At 44.7% G+C, this 19,856-nt stretch overlaps 1 protein-coding gene across 9 annotated transcripts in view; it reads left to right on the top strand.

The window, feature by feature from the left end:
- PRDM2 (PR/SET domain 2) overlaps nucleotides 1-19,856 on the top strand; it is a 129,371-nt gene that overhangs the window by 87,609 nt on the left and 21,906 nt on the right. For 2 of the 9 annotated variants that reach the window (XM_037985014.2, XM_037985017.2), the window contains one exon: nucleotides 3,075-4,638. The exons of the other annotated variants lie outside the window; for them this stretch is intronic. In XM_037985014.2, coding sequence (XP_037840942.1) covers nucleotides 3,075-3,087 — 13 coding nt within the window. In that variant the 3' untranslated portion in view covers nucleotides 3,088-4,638. Of the gene's footprint in view, nucleotides 1-3,074; nucleotides 4,639-19,856 lie in introns of those variants that run through there. 9 annotated transcript variants of the gene reach the window in all.

The following is a 19,856-nucleotide window of genomic DNA, read 5'->3' as shown; positions in this document are numbered from 1 at the left end:
CTAAGAAAATATGAAATCCTCTCAAACTTCCTTTATGTCTCGGATAATAGGTCAGTGTCACGTGTCTTATTTCCCGATCATAGGACATTTCTTAGGTTAAGACGGGTCATTAAGTTCATTAGTAAACCTTGTTACAATCTTGTTTAATATTTCTGTGACTTCAGTATAGATCTAGTACCTGAGACTTTCTTTCATTGCCAGTGCTTAAATTTTAACAACTGATTGCATTGGTCAAAACAAAACATAGTCCTTTAAAAAGGCCTTAGCCCTGTCCGCCGCCACCTGAGCTCAGCCATAGGACAGTAAACAAGTCAGGTTCTGGTTGGGAAGCAGAGTAGGAGAGACGTGCTTGGAACTCCAAGCAGGACCCTTGGCGGCTCTTTCAGGCCGGTATGATACCCAGGGCATGGCAGCCTCGTTTGTCAGTACCTTTGTCTCCTCGTTAATGATGGAAGGATTTGTCTTAGATTTGAAGTGACTTTACTGCTTTATTGCCTGTGCTTCCTATATTAAGAACTGTTCTCAGTGACAGATGAAGAGAGAGGGCAGTGGTTGAATTTGTTACTTTGGATTCTCAGACTTTCTAAGTCCTTTGTCCGAAGTGGATGTGTATTGGAATTCCTGCTGTTTCTTTCTGAATAGTTCAGTCTCGTGAAAATTACTCATCAGATAGCATTTCTGCAAAATACTTGTAAATCTTGTCTTTTCACGGTATGCCACCTGACTCTAGGCCTTCATGCTATAGCTTTGGGTGTCCGAAAATTCTTTGGTGTTTTAAGCAAGCGGAATTAGGGATCCTAAGTGTGGACGCAACTGCCGTTTTGTAGAGGTCACGAGGACACAGGTGCCATTAGCTCTGTATAATTGATCAGGTAGAATTTTTAATGCTGGTGTGCCTTAAATCACAGCTAAAGATAGAGAAGAATCATTAACTCAGGCTGATTTGAATGATTTACTGTAGGATTAATGGATCAGATTTTTAAAAAACTACTTCATAAATGTGTTAAATATTTAGTTGCCATAGGGCTGACCAACACTTGGTCTCTGGCCACGGCACATACATAGGTAGCATCTTGGAGGTTAGCTCTGCTGAAAATAAGCACCTGTGTTATCAGTTTTCAAAACTGCTTGCCTTTAGTAATTGAACTGTGCACCTGTTTGTGCTCAGTCTGTGTTCTGGAGGTGCCACACCAATAGGACATGATCAAATTGAATCCTTTTCAAGTTGCTTATGTCTTCAACAAACAGAATGTGCCTTCATTTTCACAGATTGTACTATAAAACACCTCTCAGGTGGTTGATGCTTTAGAAAGTACTGTTTCTATCTTTTTTGTCTTCAGTGTTATCTAAAAGAAGTGCTTGTTTTGTACTGGGCCCCACTTACACAGTTCAGCGTTAAAGTTGATTTGGAAAAATTAAGTTCTGCAAAGAATAGCTGTCAGAGTGACTATAAATTTATCAAGTCTCTTCAAATAGCCTCTACCCAGTATCTTTTGAGTAACCTTTAAGACTACAGAGGACTAAAGTGCCTTAAAAATCGTGTCTCTCCTTTGCTCCAGTTAATTTTCATTATTTTGCTTTGTTTGATAGTTAACAGTGGGTTACCTTGCTGGAGTGAAATTTGGCCTAAAAGGAAGCACAGAAGAATCAGATAAGAAAACATTGGTATGGTCCTAACCGTAGACGGTAATGACAGGCCTTGGTGGCAGCTCTGTGTGAGGTGCTGGAACTGTGCTGTGGACACATCTGTAGGTCAGAAATGTGATCCAAGGGTCCACTTACCAAATCACCATAAACCTGAGAAGTGTTCTTGGGAATTAGAAAACAAATGTTCATCAAGATATATTTTGACTATCTGGACACAAAAGTGGGCATTTCTTTGAAGTGTTTGTTTTGGTCTTAGTACATTGTAGTGAGTCAGTTTTGTAACTGGGATTCGTAAACTTAGACCTGGGTAATGTGATGATTGTCATTAACTTGTCGCCCAGGGCTCTTACAGAGGCGGCCTCAGCCTCAGTGCATATTTGTTGCATTACACTAATAAGGAGTTGTTTGAACTACAGTCGTCTTCCTGTTTTAAGTATAGTTCTACTTGTAAATTTTGTGTAGGGATGATTCCTGACACAAGGAATCATCACATCTATTACATGTCTAGGAATACTCACTTGCACTCCGTTTGCAGCTTGCTTTACTTACCCTGTTGGATACACAGGGATGACTTATAGAACAGGCAGCACATCCTTGTCCTGTGTATATCTTTACAACAAGCTGTGATTAAGAGCTAGTTTTCGATACTCAGATATTTTACATTTCAATGCCACTTTAGGATTCCACAGTTTTTCGAGTATATGCTTGCAATCAGCCATGTGATTTTTCCATGAGTTTTCTACTTAACACTGAGGGTCATTTCCTGGAACATAAGCCATGGTACCAGACAAGGTGTCAAAAAGCCATGTGCTCCAAATGTTTTTCTTAGGACAAAACACAGGAAAGCAGGCATGCCACAGTCATTCAGGTTCTCCTGCTGCAGCTCTTACTACAGTGACCCACCCCCCATCCCTCACCATGGCTTTCTGTAGTGCCGAGTTTAAATCTGTTGCTAAGGGATCATTTCCAGGGGCTCCAATAAAACAAAGGGAAGGAAAGAGGTACATTCTCTACTCACCTCCTACCCATCTTTCACTCATGGTGTTTTTGGGTTCTTTAATACTTCTTTTAGAGCCACTTTTTTCTTTTCAAACTGAGTTCCCATCGCAGTCAGTCAAAAAAACTTAAAGGTAGAGAAGCAAAATGAAATTCTAGGCCAAGTTTTTCCATTTACCAGGAATTGATTAAAAAAATAAAGTGCTAATTTCTCCTCCATCTCTGCTACACCCCTTGGAAATAAATGCATGTAGTTCCCTGCAGGGTGTATCTTCTGGGTAGGACGCTCGTTCCTAAATACCTTCAGTCATGTGTGTGTTGTCGTCTTAATAACATTTGTCTTACGGTCTATTCACTTTTTTCTTTAACATGGTCAATTCATGTAAGGTTATGTTATGTTGTCATTTATCTTCAGTTTTCTTATTTTCTAGGAACTTCCTGTAGAAAAGCCCCCAAAACAAAACAAACCTTAATTGACTAAAAGGTATTGCATGCTCAACTTAGGATAAGCACTACGGCAAAGGATACGAAATCTACCAAGCTTGCAAGACCAGTTGAAGCTGACTCAAAATCCTAACATTCAACTGATTGCCGGCAGGCTTAGAGTCAGGCATCTGCTGCTTCGGTGGGGCCCAACGCGCATGCTGGGCGCCCGGGTGATTGAGATCCAAAGAGAAGGGCACTGTAAGACGGGCCAGATGAACTGGCTCCTCGTCATGGGACTGGTACCTCAGATCTGAGCATGGCCCTTGTTTTTGGCACGTAGCGGAGAAAGGAATGATTTGAACTTAACCTTGCAAAGCAAGTTCTCTGTTTTAGCAGTAGTTTGTTGTAGGTTTCAGGGATGACAAATTTGGATGCACTCATTTAAAACATTTTGGTCGCATATCAGCTCTTGATGCCTTTCTTTTAAATTAATTATAGACAGAGAGAGGCATTTAGCTGATCTCTTACCCTGGTATTTCTTGTTTTTTTGTTGTTTTTGTTTTTTAAATCACAAGTAGATTGCCAGCTTAATGGAGAGGAAACCAGATTGGATATGGACTCTTTTTTATGCCTATTCTGGTGTTGCGTTTGTATATCCAAGTGGACATTATCCTCTCAGATTCTTATCTGGCACTAATTTATAACTATTATATTATCAGAGACTATTTAGCAATATATCAATGCACAGGCGCATCCCAGGCCTGTACAGATGTATGTCTACACGTAAGTATAAATGAATTTGCATACCAGGTTTTACACTTGCATCTCTAATAGAGATTAAAAACAACAAATTGGCCTCTTCCTAAGTATATTAATACCATTTGTCCTTGCATTTTATGCCTCCCCCTAAATTAATGACTGAGTTGGTGGAAAGCGGCTAGGTTTTATTCATACTGTTTTTTGTTCTCGACTTCAAAAGTAATCTACCTCTTAAAAATTTGTAGTTTAATATTTGTTTGGTGAATTTGTGCCACTTTAATCCTTCCACTATCATTCCCATTTTGTTACATTTCTGTTATGGGGACTTTATGTTGAAATATTGTATAAAGCATTTGTAGCAGTTTAAAAATAAAATATTTAAAATTATTTAAATTGTTTTGGACGCTTCAATTGTATTATATGTGATTTACATTTCACTTTTTTTGTTGGCGTTGTTAACCCGGAGAGTGCTCCTGTATTGAACTTTGCTGTTAGTTATTTTATTGCTTCTTTTTGGAGAGTGCTATAAAAGACTATTCTAATGAAAACATTAAAATTTACAATTTGACATACCAAAAGGGGTTGTCCATTGATTTTAACCAATGTAGCATTGAGAGAGAGAGAGGTTAATCATAGATAGACAAGAGTGGTGGTTGCTGTTTTTCCCCTCCAGCATTGAAATCATTGGGGCTCGTCAGATGTATTAAAAAAAGATTTTTTGTGCTATTGCTGCAAACACTTAATAACTAGAGGAGAATTTAAACAATGCATTTTATATTATTGTAACCAATAAAAAACTTTCTAAACATCTGTGAAAGGACTGCATTTTGTACATAATTGGGAGCAGTTAGGGGGTAAAACAAGGTGTGTGGAGGACTATTCAAAGGTCGCACTCTAATTTAAAAGTGCGGCGTCTGCTCAGCCCACCTGGCGTCTGTTCACTTGTTTCTGTTTGACAGTAACTGAACATGTGCTCATTCCAGTTGGAATTCTTTGTAGAGGGTGGACATGTAGTCAGGCAACGGTGCCAAGAAGTACCTTGTGAACTCACTCGGGTAAGAGTAAAATATAAAATAATTTCATCTGTGGGGTCTCTGTGCTTCCTGACAGTTTAATTTGTAGATTGATGTTTATTTCTATGGATTTCCAAGGAATGCAACCGAAAAGTTGTGACATACTCAGTTTATATGAAATTGCCGGGGTTTTTTAAGATTAAAAATGGCTGACTATAAGCGGTTTCCTATAGTTTATCATCATAGCAGTTTGCTAACCACATCTGTCTGTCACTCCTCAGGGAAAGGTGGTGAAGGGATAGCCAGCTTCCCTTGGCCAGGTGCTCGCGTTTCTGGCATACGATATATCTCCCTTAGAAAAACACGGAGGAGGAGAGAGGTTGGTGGGAATCTGGAAGTGGTCTTTGATATTAGGAGTTGTAAACAAATGAGGATTGAACACGCAGCAGTGCCCTGTGAGGAGCTGAATGTTGTGAGAAAGAGCATGGTCTTGGGGGAGAACTGGGTTTCCATCCGAACCCATCTGCTGGCCGTTCATCCCTTCCTGTACCTTCAGTAAACGGGCCTCCAACAAGCGCCCTCCATGGCTGTGTCTTTGGGGTTTTAGCCTTGGGCAAGTTCCTTTACATTCTGAATCATAGTTCCCAGTCTGCAAAAAGTGGGGAGTGGACTGGCTGGTTTCTGAGTGTGCCTTCGAGGAGGAGATCTTTTTTCCTGGATCTGGATGCTGTCAGACACAAGCACTGGACTGAAAGGGTGGGGTGATGGTTTGGTCTCCACAGTGTCCCTGGCTCTGCCTGAAACATGACAGGGACTCAGATGTTTACTGGAGGAGTCACCAAGGAACCACGTCACATCCATCTCACCAAGGGCGAAGCTGCCTTGTTGGGGTTGCTTTGACTCTTTTGTGATAGAGTTAAACATTTTTTAAAAAATCAAAAGCTAATTAAAGCCTTCCATCCCTGTTACCATTGAAGCATTTCACAGTGTTTCTGGTAAATGCCTTGCTAGGCTGGCTGTCTCGTCTCCGTTGTTACAAGTACTTTCTAGCAAGATATTTTACAAAATCAAACTAATTTATTGAGTACTTAGTGTATGCCTGGCTGTGTTCTAGGTGCATAGGATACATCACTGAACAAAATGGACAAAAATCGTGACCTCTGTGGGGCTTATATTTTCATAGTGGCTTTTTTCCCCACTTTATACTTCATACTCCAGACCTCCTCGCTGTCACAGTTCCCCAAAGGCTAGGTGGTCAAGGAGATGCTTCTAGCTTAATATCTGAGTGCCGATAATCTAGATGACTGCCGGCTTTTAATACTTACATTAAAATGACTCGACTAAAATTATCGCTCACTTAATGCATTTGATATTTTATTCATGTGGATTTTGATTTGATATTGAACCTCGCTTTGAATATATTGACTTGAATCCATAAAAAAAAATCATAAAGGGCAATTTACCTTGAAAGTGGATTAGAGCACAGGCGGATGAGAAAAGGGTTGACTCGGATATAAAGGCCACATTTAAAGTGCTTCAAAGACCAGGCTGATAGCTACAGAAAATGGTTTGTCATTCCCCATCAGCCTTTACAGGCCCAGCTGTCATGGCCTCTTTCCTGCCTGATGGCACCACCCCTGCAGCTGCCGCTTCGGGCAGCCTCAGTGAAGGTGCTGATAAAGCACTGCTGTTGAGCGTATGTTTGAGGGCGTTGGAGGTGTGGATGGGCCATTCTGCTAGACTTAACAAAATGGGGAGCCACAAGCCCTGCCCTGCCCTTCAACACTGTGGGTTCCACACTTCACCTGGGTAGCTTGTCAAAACTACTAGTGCCAAGGCCCTACAAGTGGACTTTCCAATGAGTCCATTTAGGGCTGGGGACCTACCTGGGTAATATGCACTTTAAAGACCCCAGGTAAATTCAGGGCACAGGGTATGGGAAAAATAACAAGATGAGGGTAGCTCTCAATTGCTAGAGAATTGTGTGCGCTTTAGGCCTCGCAGTGCCGCATGTCATCCTTATGAGCATCCTGCAAAGTGGGCAATGTTGTTTTCCCATTCTTCCTCAGGCAGGCGGGGGCGTGCAGCTGGCATTAGGGCATCAGGGTTATTCTGAAGCCAATCCTGAGCCGTGGCCACTCGGTGGAAAGAGGAGGTGGTACGCCTTGAGGGTGAAGGAACCACGGGTCTAATGTGTAGTTTCTCTCCGGCTTATGTTGATTCCAAGGCCCAAGCCCCTTGGGCCCTGCCCTTCTGGTGGCTTGACCTTTCCTGAAGGGTTTGCCTCACAAGCAGAACCTTGAATACACAGTATTATGGGATAAGAAAAATAAAGGTCCAGATTGGTGAGAATGATGACATGTGGACATTAAGATTTTAGACCAAACATCTAATGTCAAAATAGAAATTGAATATGGTTTGAGGTTTGAGTGGGTGGCATGTAGGGAAAAAAGTGCGAAACTGCTCCTTGGTGGTGCCATGGATCTCTGTGCTGCAGCCCCAGGCCCCAGGCCCGATCCTGGCTGCCACCTACACAGGGTCACGTCACTTCCTCCCTCCCCGCCTTCTGCCCTTGTGCCACTTCCTCTGAGTGGTGGTGGAATGATCTGAGAAGCTTTAGGGTGGACTTAGCGTGGCTTTCCAACGCTTGCTGTGCGCTGGGTTCTCTGCTGAGCATCTACAAAACAAGTCTTGGCGATGACAGCCTGAGGTTGGTGTCATTTACCGATGGAGAAACAGATTTGGGGAAAGTGATTTTGTTCCAAGGGCACACAACTCTAAGGTGGCAAGTTGGGATTTGAACTCCAAGCTGCACTGTGCAGTCCATCATTTTTATAGGTAGGTTTTTTTTTTGGTTTGTTTTTTAAGGAATTTTATTTCATCTAAATGTAGAAAACAGGATGCAGTCCGTTCTCCATAAAAGCTTTTGGAAGCGTTAGTGAGCAAGTAGAACAGTCATTTGTGGGTAAGGAAATATTCCTGGTGCACCGAGACTTTTAGTCAGGAGTTGCTCCTGGACCCATTTGCTTTTAGTTTCCCTCTCACTGTGGAATAAACTTCTACCCCCATCACAGACCAGTTAGTTCAGGTCAATCAAGCTGGCTTTATAGAGCCATCTGCTTCATCAACGGCAATGTGACTGTTTAACAGAAGCCAAGCTCATTATAGTAGTACCCTTTGATTTTGGAGATGATTCTCAAGGCCCGGGGATCCTCAAGCATCTCCTCAGATACCAGCGGAGAACCTTGAGCTGCTGGCCATTAACCCAAAAAGAAAGTTGGTCTAGGCTGCCTCCCAACTTCGGCAAATAGTGCGTTACATGCAAAACAAATAGGTATTTGCGTTCTGCTGATAGGTTATTTTTAAAGTACAGGATTACAACCTGGAGCGGGTATGTAGATTTCATTTAGTTTTGTACAGTAAGAATTGAGAAAACCATCATGACTCTGCATTAAATTACTTGCAGTTGCAAAAATCACATTCAATTGTGAATCATTAAAAGGTGACCCAGAAATACTTATTAGAGTAAACTTGTCGACCTGTTGCGGGTAATAGGATTTGCACATGCTTGCATTTCTGCCTCCTTTATGCCAGCTGGATTTCTTCTCAACTCTTTTTTTACAATAGAAATTCAGGTGGACATTCTGGAAACCATAAACATTTTATGGAAGACTGGTGCCTAAACGTGCCTTCCCATGTCCAGCTAATAAACCATGACAGGAAGTCAACAGAACAAGCCATGTTTCTGAACATCTTTTCATAGGTACCACCTGAGTTACCCAGTGAGGGGAGAGAACTGGAGTGTCATTTCAGCAACCACAGAAAGCTACAGGTGGATTTTAAAGCCCGGGTTTGTGTTCTGATTCAGAACATACCTAAGCTAAAAATATTTCCTTATTCATGTTTAAACAGGAGCCTATGATATCATCTGGAATCCTACTTATGTATCTACTGAGTCTTAGCATTAAATGTAAATGTACATTTAAAATAGGACTCACTTTAAAAAAATCTGGAATTTGTTACACAGGTAAGTTAACAAAAGGGCATTTAGGCCTTAGGAGACAGTTGTGGCTATTTTAATTTTTTAAAAACAATTTCAATGTACAGTGGCTGCGTCTGTCATAGCATTTAATTATTGGCCCAAAATATATTTTAATATTTTTTTATTGGAATGAAGTTATTTAAAACTCATGGATTCAGTTTTCCTTGCAGTAACATTCTCTTCTCACTTGCTTTTTATAATCGCATCCAGTCCTTGCCAACCCAGCTAAAGTTTAGAACATTTTCAGATGGCTTCTATTTCCAGGCTATTATTGGACTTGTGAATTCAGGCACATTCTCCTGTTGTGATTCAGTCAGCCAGCCATTCAGAAAACATCTTTCAACAGCCAATCTGAATCATCAAGGTCTCAGGCTGTAGACCTGTAGACTTTGTCCTAGGACTCTTAGAGCGCCCTCGGGGTGTAGCTAACCACCGTGGAGGCAGTTGAGGATGCACCTGGAGTATCACTGGCCTTTTCAATGCTTGGGGGCAGTTTTCTGAGTTCTTTACATTTTGAGCTCTCCCACACCTGACGGAGATGGTATTCTCATTTACAGATAGAGAGCCTGAGAGAGGCAACGTCACTTGAAATGTTTCCCATAGCTACAAGTGGGGACCCCAAACCCGGCCATCTGGTTCCAGAGCCAAGTTCAACTACGATTTGAAAGCACCTAATCACTGTGCCATTGGATTTTGGAGAGACTTGCATGTACATAGCTGTCGTGTGCCCCATGTGAGATGCTGATGGCCAGAGAGCAGTTTGACCGCAGAGAGAGTGTATAGGATCATGGGAAAAACATGGGCATTGAATGCCTACCCATCTGGGTGTTCCTTACCTGGGTGTTGGTAGTTACTGAAAGGCAGGGCACGCTGCCAGCGGCATCCCAGCGTCCTGGCCTGCGGTGGAGCTCTGTGCCCGCCACCTATCGTGCCGTGCACATTACAGAAGGCAGCGTGTGCTCCCAGTGAGGATCCAGTGGCTGATGGCTGTGGTGGCGCTGGTGATGACAGCGGACGCTTAATCGGCGCCAGGTGCTCAAGTCCTCACAAAAACAGACCTAGGGAGGCACCGCTAAGGAAACTGCCAGGTCTTAGTAGCCGGCCCCGGCTGGAAAGGGGCAGCATGTGGGGACCTTGGATGATGGTGATCACTAAAGAACTTGAGGAAGAGGCTGTTGCCGAAACGACTCACTTTTCAAAAGCCCTGAAAGAGAAAAAAAGTCCTTCGTGGAAACTGAGAAGCATAAGTTTCTATTAATTTCATGAGTGGGTGGTTCTGTCCTTTGGTGAGGCTAGAGCTTTGTCAGAATTTTTAAAACACTCCTAAAGGCTCCTGGAATGATGTGTTCTTCTCTGTCTAGGTAAGTGCGGAGCGATTGAGCCACGGGGTTCGTGGAGAGTAGAGAGCAGGGATGTCCAATCTTTTGCCTTTCCTGGCCCACGTTGGAAGAATTAGGTCACACATAAAATACAGTAACATGATAGCTGATGAGCTAAAAAAAAAAAAAAAAAAAAATTCCACAAACCCTCATAATGTTTTAAGAAAGTGTATGAATTTGTGTTGGGCTGTATGTGGCTTGTGGGCTGCAGGTCGGACAAGCTTGGTACCTGGGGAGCTCTGGACATTCAGTCTCCTAGGATCCCTGGAGCCTTTCTCAGTCTGAGACCAGGGCCCCTCGTGGGAGCAATGCAAGTTGAAACAGAGCTTCAGTTCAGCCTGGTCTGCCGTGATTACATAGAAATGGAAATTCAAAGTTCAGAATTTCCTGAAGGCCACTTGCATTCCACAAAAGAGATAGTGAGGTGCAGGCCAGCGCTAGCCGGGGTTGAGGTTCTACTGTTTTCATGACAGGCAGCGGAATGTAGGTACAGGCATTGGCTCTGGACCTGGAAGGCTGCTCAGCTGGCACCTCCTCCAAGAAGCCTTTCCTGACCATCGATCTGTCACACTGCCTGGTCCCTCATCCCTTTCCTTGCTGTGCTTTACTGTTGAAGACCCTTAAGCCTTCTATGTTTGTTTACTCTATGTCTCCCCTTCTTAGATGAGAGTTCTACCCAGGCAGGAACTTCGTTTTCTTCACTGCTGCATTCCTAGCATCTATTAATAGAACGGAGCCTGGCGTGTAGTAGCTGTTCAATAAATATTTGTTGAATAAAATATTTGAATTCTGGCTTTATCACGTGTAGTTCTGTAAGCTTAATCTATGCAAGTCACTCAACCTCTCTGAGCCCCAGTTTTCCTTTCTGTGGAAGGGAGATAATCAATCTGACCACAAAGAATTGCTGCGAAGACAACTTTAGAGCAGCCTGGAAGGACCACAGATGCTGTTCACCCCAGTGAGTGCTGTCAACGTCAGCTGCTGTCAGCATCACTATTATGACTGAATGATGTCCTCTCTAATCTCAGTTTGAATCTGATGAAAAGTTGAGCCTGGCATGCCATGTATAAGATTTCATGACAGCGTGAGTTGTAGTAGCCAAAACATTCCCTCATCTCCTGCCTCTGCCCAGAGAGAAAGCTCTCAAGTGGCCGGTAACTCCTGGTTTGGCCACCAGTGACACCGAGGACCTTAGCTGTGTCTTTGCCAGGCCAGAGATGTTCCTATGTGGACCAGAGCTGCTTCCTTTTTATAGCAGGTTCTCCTACCCATCAGAACTAAAGAGAAGTGAGCTGTAAGACAGGAAATCATTTTTCAATTCAAAGTGAGAAAAAAAGATGATTCATTCTTATTCTATCACCTCCTCCCTGTAACTTTCTATTTCTCTTTGGTTTTGAATTTCAAAACCAAATGTCAATTTTTAAAAGGTAAGTTCAGAAGAAAGCATTTCATTAGCTCTGTAAAACCATGAAAGCCAAATAACCTCGATTTGCTGAAACAATAATAATGTAAGGATGATCACCAATGCTTGCTGGCCACGATATTAAGGGCTTTCCGTGTATTACCTCATTTAATCTTCAAAAGAGCCCTGTGAATACTTTTATGTTCTCCCATTTTACAAACGGGGGAACTGAAGCATGGAGAAGTCAAGTAATTTGCCTGAAGTCACAGATGGTAGGAGGTGAGCCAGGAGTCAAGTCCAGGCAGTCTGGCTCGTCTTTTAATCACGAGTCTATTCTACCTCTCGTCTGTGGGTCTGGGAGTGAGGAGGCAAAAGGGAGCCCCTGGTCACGCCCCTGTGCCGCCTTCTAGTGGCATCGCCATCAAGCAGCAGACAATGTGACTTAGTAAGCACCTTGTCTGCAGGACAAGAAGCACCAGCAGATTTGAAGGAGCTTAAAACTGTGTTGCAGGTGAATGGATGTCTTAGCTCTCCCCGGGATGAACCCATTTTGTATGTTCTTGGGAAACCAGCATGTCTGAGGTTTTGGCCAGGCCTCGTTTGTTTGTTTTCCAGGGATGGAGCCTCATCCCTCCAGCTCTGTTAGAGAAGAAGCAGATCTAGATACTGACCAGCCCAGAGGATGGATGAGCCTACTCTCTGGGGTCAACTTCTCTCCCTTCTATTTTCACAGAAGTCTTTCCAAGCCACAGTTGACAGGCAGGTTTCCATTTGTGTAGGGGGAGTAGTTGCCCAGGGTGCTGCATAGAACTGGATTCTGAAGCTGGGTTCACACTCGGGGAAAGAGAGCTGGCTAAGTGACCCGTGTCTGCCTCGTATGCACAAAGGCGAGGTGGTTCTGGAGTGCGAGTGCCACGTATTTGCTGCCTGTGATCTCGTGTCTGCTACTTTTCTGTTTTTTAAAACTACACTGGACTCAATTTCACCCTCCTTTGAGGGTTCAAGGTAACCATCAATTAATACTTTGTTGTAGAAAAGATGATTCTGGTATATAGGAGATCCTGACCCCACACTAGAGGATCCAGAAGCTTGAGATGTGACTTTTGAGAAGAGCATACTCCTCAAGATCTCCTTTTCCATCTGTCACTCATGGATATTGTCTGTGCTTCCTGGCATCCTTTAGTTATGCTTCTGTTAATTGTGGGCTGGGAAGCTAGATTGTGGTCCTGTTAATTATCATATGTAAACAAAGAGATGGTAGGCCCTGAGAGATCTCCCAAGGACCTTCCTTACAAGTGCATTAATTCCAGAACATGGATTTTTGGACACGGTTTGCTCACTCATTAACAATAGGTCTTGACCAGATGCGGTGGCTCACACCTGTAATCCCAGCACTTTGGGAGGCTGAGGCAGGAGGATCATTTGAACTCAGGAGTTCAAGATCAGCCTGGGCAACACAGTGAGACCCCCATCTCTACAAAAAATAAAAAAGTCAGGTACAGTGGCACACACCTGTAGTCCTAGCTACTCAGGAGGCTGAGATGGGAGGATTGTTTAAGCCCAGGAAGCCAAGGCTGCAGTGAGCTCTGATTGTACCACTATGTTCCTGCCTGGGCAACAGAGCGAGACCCTGTCTCCAAGAAAGCCCAAAACCAAAACACAATAGACTTTGGCTCTTGATCTGTGCTGGTAAGTGATGTTGCTGGGACAAGTGACCTAGATAGGAGAGTATTAAGTATAACACACATATAATGGACTGCTTTTTTCCTTTTAAGCTCCCAAAACACACGAGTTAAAGAAATGATTTGTGGAGAGAATGAAACAAAAGTTTGGGTAAAAGTGCAATCAGTTCCTTTCTCGGCAAATATTTGTTGCCAGGTGAAGTTCCTTAGTTCTGAAACAAGAGTTTCCTTCTCTTTACCATCCTGTGTCCTTTAATTTATGTTTACAATAAATAATCTATTTGGTGCCAAGTGGTCGAATCTTGATAGTTTTAGAGAGCTGGTCCTTACAAACTCATGGAAGTACCTGTAGTTCACTACCTTTAGCAGAGACTGATGGACCTGCCCGTGAAACGGATTTCTCTTATGGATTCAGGATGTTTCTCTGGAATCGTTTTGGAATTTCTCTAATAGCCAGTGTATATGTTAACAGGTGTGAGTTTTATACTCTTACTGTCTTCATGCTTATGTTAGGCTCCTGTGATTGAATTTTACAAGTGAGTTTAGTGAAAACAAATCTGTGTTAACTTTACAAACTTCATGTAGGAGCCAACCATTTGATAGGCCTCAATGAACTGGTGTCAGATATTGTAGTTGAAATATATGCCGTGCCAGGTTATTTCAACCCTGTAATTAATGATAGGTTTATATCCTTTGGAAGTATTTTTTTAAATGACAGACACAGCCTGTGAGTGCCAGCTAGCAGCAGGTGTTTTATTAAGGTGTTGTTCCGAGTTGTGTGTGGCACATGACGAGGTAAGAGCCTTTTGTGGTTTGGTTTGCATTGTTAATTACAGCTTTCAGTGCTGTTTCCTGCCTGTGTTCCTGGGTATGTGATGGAGCACTAGTTTGGATTATCTGCCCAGGATGTTTGCTCAGTGGACCACCTACATTAAAAAATCACCTGGGTGATTAAAAGTTTCAGACCTACTAAACCATAATCTCTGGGGGTGGGACTTTGAAATCTTCATTTTTATCAGCTTGTCAAATGAGTCTTACCCGGACTTCAGAGGGCTTTTAAAGTTTTTCTTTTTTTTTAATTTTTAAATTTTTAATGGCATGGTATCCCTCATCACTGAATTTCGTCTGATTTTAATTTTAAATTCTTTTCCTTTGCTTGTTTACCATCTCTTTGATATACTTGCAGCACGTTTCAACTCTCAGAACACTTTCAATTATATTTTTCCTTAATTCTTACAACAACTCCGTAATAGATGCGTCAGGGGCAGCTCAGGAGCTGGGGACGTTTCTGAGTGTCGTAGGTAAGAGAGAATTGGGGGTTTGCCAACACAGCGCCCTGCATGTGTGTGTTCACCTCCACCCACCATAGCCCTGAGCATGTGGTAGGAACTCAGTATTTGTGGAAGAAAAAGAAAAATCCTCAAGGATAATAGAGCCAAAGCTACCGCTCCGCTTCAGTGACCTACTTATGTGACCCTAACTTGTGACCTCTTGGTTTAAAATGTGAATGTTGGGGCAACTAACTGCTGGTGATTGAACAGAGAATGTCCTGTCCATGGGTAAATGATCCATTAAAATCAAGCCGAAAGAAATGGCTGGTGATAGCTAATTAAAATTAGTGTTACTGCCTCTGGGCATAGTCCTTAAGGTTAAGAATGCATGATGAAAGCCAATCAGTAACCCACAGAGACCAGCATAAAACTGTGCTAGAAACCCAGTACAGCACAGTTTATTAATTCAAAGGTACTGGTGGAATTATAGTCTCCCCTCCCAGTCTACACTGGTACACACACCAACGATACGAGTCCTCACAGGCTATGTTTGATGATAACCGAACATCCTGAACTTCATGGGGGTAAACTATTCAACTGTTCCTTCAGATTTCTAGGTTCTTTTTTCCCTGTTTTTCGACCGGAAGATAGGGTCACCCTTTCTGTGGTACCAAGCTTGATTTTCATCTCCTGACACTTGACCTCCTAAGGGATGGGAATGGGGAGATCCTTCCCTAGTAGAGCCTCCCAAAATACATAGCCATGGATGACTTTCCTTGCACATTTTCTGACTTTTGCTCAAAATAATGAATCATCTTCTGAGGGTTTAAACACTGACGGGTTTCATGGTGCCATATGCATTTGAATGGGCTGTGTTAACAAAGCTATTCCAAAAACCAGATCTGCAACACAGTATCGCTTGCCTTGGACATTTCTCCTTTACCCTCATGAGTCACAAACACTCCAAGCAAACACAGAGGTCTCCTCCACCTACTTAGTCACTAAGTCCAGCATGTTCACCCTTGCCTAAGGAAGAACAGAGAATTAAGAATTGTGAGGCCGGCGCGGTGGCTCATGCCTGTAATTCTATCACTTTGGGAGGCCAAGGCAGGCGGATCACCTGAGGTCAGGAGTTCGAGATCAGCCTGGCCAACATGGTGAAACTCCGTCTCTACTAAAAACACTAAAAATTAGCTGGGTGTAGTGGCGGGCATCGGTAATCCCAGCTACTCAGGAGACTGAGGTAGGATAATCCTGTCTTTGAACCTGGGAGGCGGAGGTTGCAGTGAGCTGAGATTGCACCATTGCACTCCAGCCTGGGCAACAAGAGCGAAATTCCATCTTAAAACAAAACAAAAAGTGAGAACATTTTGCAAAGCACAGGGCCTTGGAGAATGAAATGGGACGAGAAATCCTTCTGAACTTTTTGTTGGAATGCCAACTGTGGATAAAACGTACAGTTGAAGCCCAACTGACTTTAGTTTGACCAACCCGCCATATTCATGCTCTTCATTGCCTCTGGAAGTCCTGACTACCGCTCATGGAGAGAGTCCATGTGCTTCCATTCCCAGCAGCCAAGTGAAATGCATGCCAAAGGTCAGTTGCATTGGTTCCCAAACCTGTTTATGCCGCTTGTATTTATTATCACACTTGCACAATCGAATTAAATATTATACAAGCCGATGAATAGCATAGAGCTCTTTATGAAAAACAAGTTGAATGCTTAGAAAGGCTCATAGGAATTCGCTTAAAAATTGCAGTCCAACTAGGTATGGGTGAGAAAATTAAAAACGTGCGGGGACCAAGGCAGAGGTCATAAAGGCATAGGAAGATTTTGTACTCAGATTCCCTTTATAAGTGTTTTAGGTTCTCTCCTCACTTTTAACAAAAACTGGAAGTTACAGATGATGTAATGTGGGTGTGATTTAGTCCAGAAAGTGAGTGCAGATCTTGGTCATTCATTCATTCATTCATTCATTCATAAATGTGGGGCCTACACCTGCTGTTACATGCCTGGCACTGTTCTAGGTGCCAGGGGATATAGTAGTGAACAAAACTGACACAATGTCCTACTCCATGTAATTTATGTTATAGTTGGTGGAGACAGGAAAGCAGGCAAATGGCATGTCAGATGATAAATGCTAGGGAGAGAAATAAAACATGGATGCGGGAATAGAGACTTCTGGAGTGGAAATCGGGAGTGCCTTGATTGCCTGAAAGAGGATGGGGCCTGGCACCCATGGGAGGAGTGGGGCTCAGGAGAGGGCATCCCACCTTACAAGGAAGAAGGCGGCTGGGAAGGGAGGCAGGGCACAAACTGTGGGAGTCTTGTTCCACCATCAGTGTGTGCCATAGGGAGCGAAATCGTTGGAGGTGAGTGAGGAGGGGGAGATGTGGAGGAAGAGGGGAGACGGTGAACAGCAGCCATGTGGGTAATCAAGGGAACAGCACCAGGGAACAGACAAGGGCTGCCAGGAGGCATATGCGCTGGGAGCCCACCGGAGTTTTGGGGTCATGAATTTACAATGTGGTCAGGCAGCATGCTTGTGTGTTTTTCTCCATCAAAAAGGTTGGTGAACACACACACATCCCTCTACTTCTAATTAAGAAATGGTTGAGAAATGTGCCCATGCTGATTTACTGCCCCTGCTTTGATCTACTGGGCCGGCTCTCTCTGAAGGAGGGTTGGAGGGGTCTCCTCTTGTAAGAGCCTCTCTGGATCGAGCTCCATGGAGCTCCTGCTCTGTTCCAGGCACCATGCAGGCAGAGTTGGGAATGCTTCCCCAGCCGTACAAAGTTGGCGTTAGGCTCATTTCATAAAGGAAGCTGTACTGAGGGGGCAGGTGACCCGCTCAGGCTGCTGGTGGCGGAGTTAGGACTGTCAGACTTACCTCATGGTCTCTGCCTCTCCAGGAGCACCAGGTCAAACCAGATGGGTCAAAAGGCTCCATGTGCCTCGTGTTCCCGTAGTGCCCCCCTGGGGCTGGAGAGGAGGCCATGATGGGGAGGGCACTGCGGGCACGGGCATCGACGTGAGCGAGGACTGAAGTGACATTCTATGGAGGGGGCAAGCGGACGGTTCAGGCCAGGGCCCTTGTGTGTGGGAAGCCACTCTCCTGGAACTGAGTAGGGATAGGCTTTGACAAAGCCATCCCTTGCAGAATTCCCCTTGTGCGTTCAGAGCGTGTGTTTGCTTGACTCAGCACCGGAACCCACAGTAACTGGCAGAGTGAGCGGTCAGTGGCTATCATATAACTACGGGAAATAAGTTTGGGGTAGATGACAACATGTCTCCTCTTCTTAGGAATTTACACTGCCTGTCAGCACATGAAAGACCCAGAAATTCTGCAGAGACACGCCCGTTTGGTTTCACAAGCCTGTGCTCTGGAGGTAAATGGCTCGGGCTTCCATCCCAGTTCTGCCGCCTGCCGGCTGTGTGTTCTTGGGCAAGTTGCCTAACTTCTCTGTGCCTTAGTTCCTCATCCGTAAAATGCAGTAGTGCCCGTCTCATAAGGTTCTTGGGAAGATTAAAGTCATTATTCCGTATCAAACACTTGGCACAGTTCTTGGCACACAGTAAGCAGGAAATGTTAGCTGCAATTATGCAAATGATTATGAGGACACATACAGCGTCTGTGGGAACCAGTTCCACTGAACCTGGTTTTGGGAAATGCTGGTAACGTGTAAGAAACATTGGGAGACTTTTCATTCCACATGCACCACCTGGCCGTCGTTCCGTGGCCTCCCCAAATAGTGCCTGGCTGGGCTGGGTGTCTGTTTGAGCAGTTCTCAACCTGAATGGAGTGCGGGATCCTGGGAAGGTCTGAGCAGTCCAGGGTGGGGCCAGACGGCTGGGATCAGAGTCATCTGACTGACACCTGCGGCCCCCCGTAGGCTCCTCAGGTGTAAGGGAGATTGAGTCGTCCTGTCCTGGCCACCTTCCATCCTGTTTGAGGACTTTGGGGATCACGAGCAGAAAGGGAGAAGGCACCAGAGCTGACTTTACTATTCAACCCTGCACCCTGGGCACATTCTGAGGATGAGACCTCCAGCCCCACAGCCCACGGTGCCCTTGCCCTTCGGGCAGCGTCATCCCCATGTTGGCCAACACCCGTTCAGGCACCAAGTGAGTGTCGCTTTCCCGTGACAGTGCCAGCCCCGCATGTGGGACGCCTTGCCAGCCAGGCACACCCAGGCCCCCCGAGACAAGCTGGTTTTGACCTCCTGGGTAGCAAAGAACCCCCAGCTCCCACAGGCTTCTTGAGCATCGAGGCGGGAGCAGAGAGCACCGCAGGGAGCAGCTGCCTCTCATTGTTAGCATCCCTGGACCAGCTCCGGGTCCAGTGCAGGCATCATCATCATGTTCTAGAAATTCTCGGTCCAGGGCAGATGCCACATGAGGCTTCTGAGACTCAGCCCCAGCAACTCCAAACTACACGCAGGGCGAGCTCTTCTCTTCTTCATCCTTGGGGTTTATGTGATCCTTTTGACTTCTTTGACCTAGATCATCTTTAAAAGATGGAGTGGTGACAGTAACGAAGTCTTAGTGTCCTTACAGAATCTTACCGTCTAAAAAGGGCTCTTCTGCTGGATCTCATAAGGGACCATCATCTCTTGCTTCCCCAGTTGGGAATCTGCTTTTTCTATGTTCATCAGTCTTCACACACTTTGCGTTCGTGTTTTCTTTTTGGCTTCCCTCCTACTCTTAGAAGCTGCCTTTTGAAGAAAGCAATCTGTTTCAGCTCCACTGGAGAGGAAAGAAGGGACAGGATTTGGGGCAGCCTAGAACCGGTGGCTGCAGGGGAGCGTGTGATGGGAGGTGTGAAGGCAGAGGAGGGAGGAAACTGTGAAGCTGGAGGAGCCGCTCCTCCACTCTGCTGGGCTTCTCTCACCCGGGCTGGTCATGTCACAGGCAGTGACGGTGTTTCCAGCTGAGGTGACATTCTCCAGACTCGAACCCCTGCGCTGAATGGAGTGGGGAAGGTGGGCTGGGGAGGCCTGAGGGCTGTAGGGTTAGGTTCACAGAACTGTCATAAAAATGGAGAACTTGTCCTGCCCAGGGTTTGGGCAGGAGCTTGGCAATGAGAGAAACCTTATGGGAAGCCATGCTGGGAGGGTTTGGTTTTTGAGCAGCATGGACGGCACATTTCAGGGTTGAACCGCACCAGGAGCCTGGCTTTGCCATCCGTTTGCTCAGCAAACGTTCTCTGAGCACCTACCTGTACTAGGCCCCGTGGCA

This window comes from Chlorocebus sabaeus, chromosome 20 (assembly GCF_047675955.1).
Source record: "Chlorocebus sabaeus isolate Y175 chromosome 20, mChlSab1.0.hap1, whole genome shotgun sequence".
NCBI classification, from domain to species: Eukaryota; Metazoa; Chordata; class Mammalia; order Primates; family Cercopithecidae; genus Chlorocebus; species Chlorocebus sabaeus.
The sequence above is the reverse complement of the archived record's forward strand: the minus strand, read 5'-3'. Positions and strand labels throughout refer to the sequence as shown.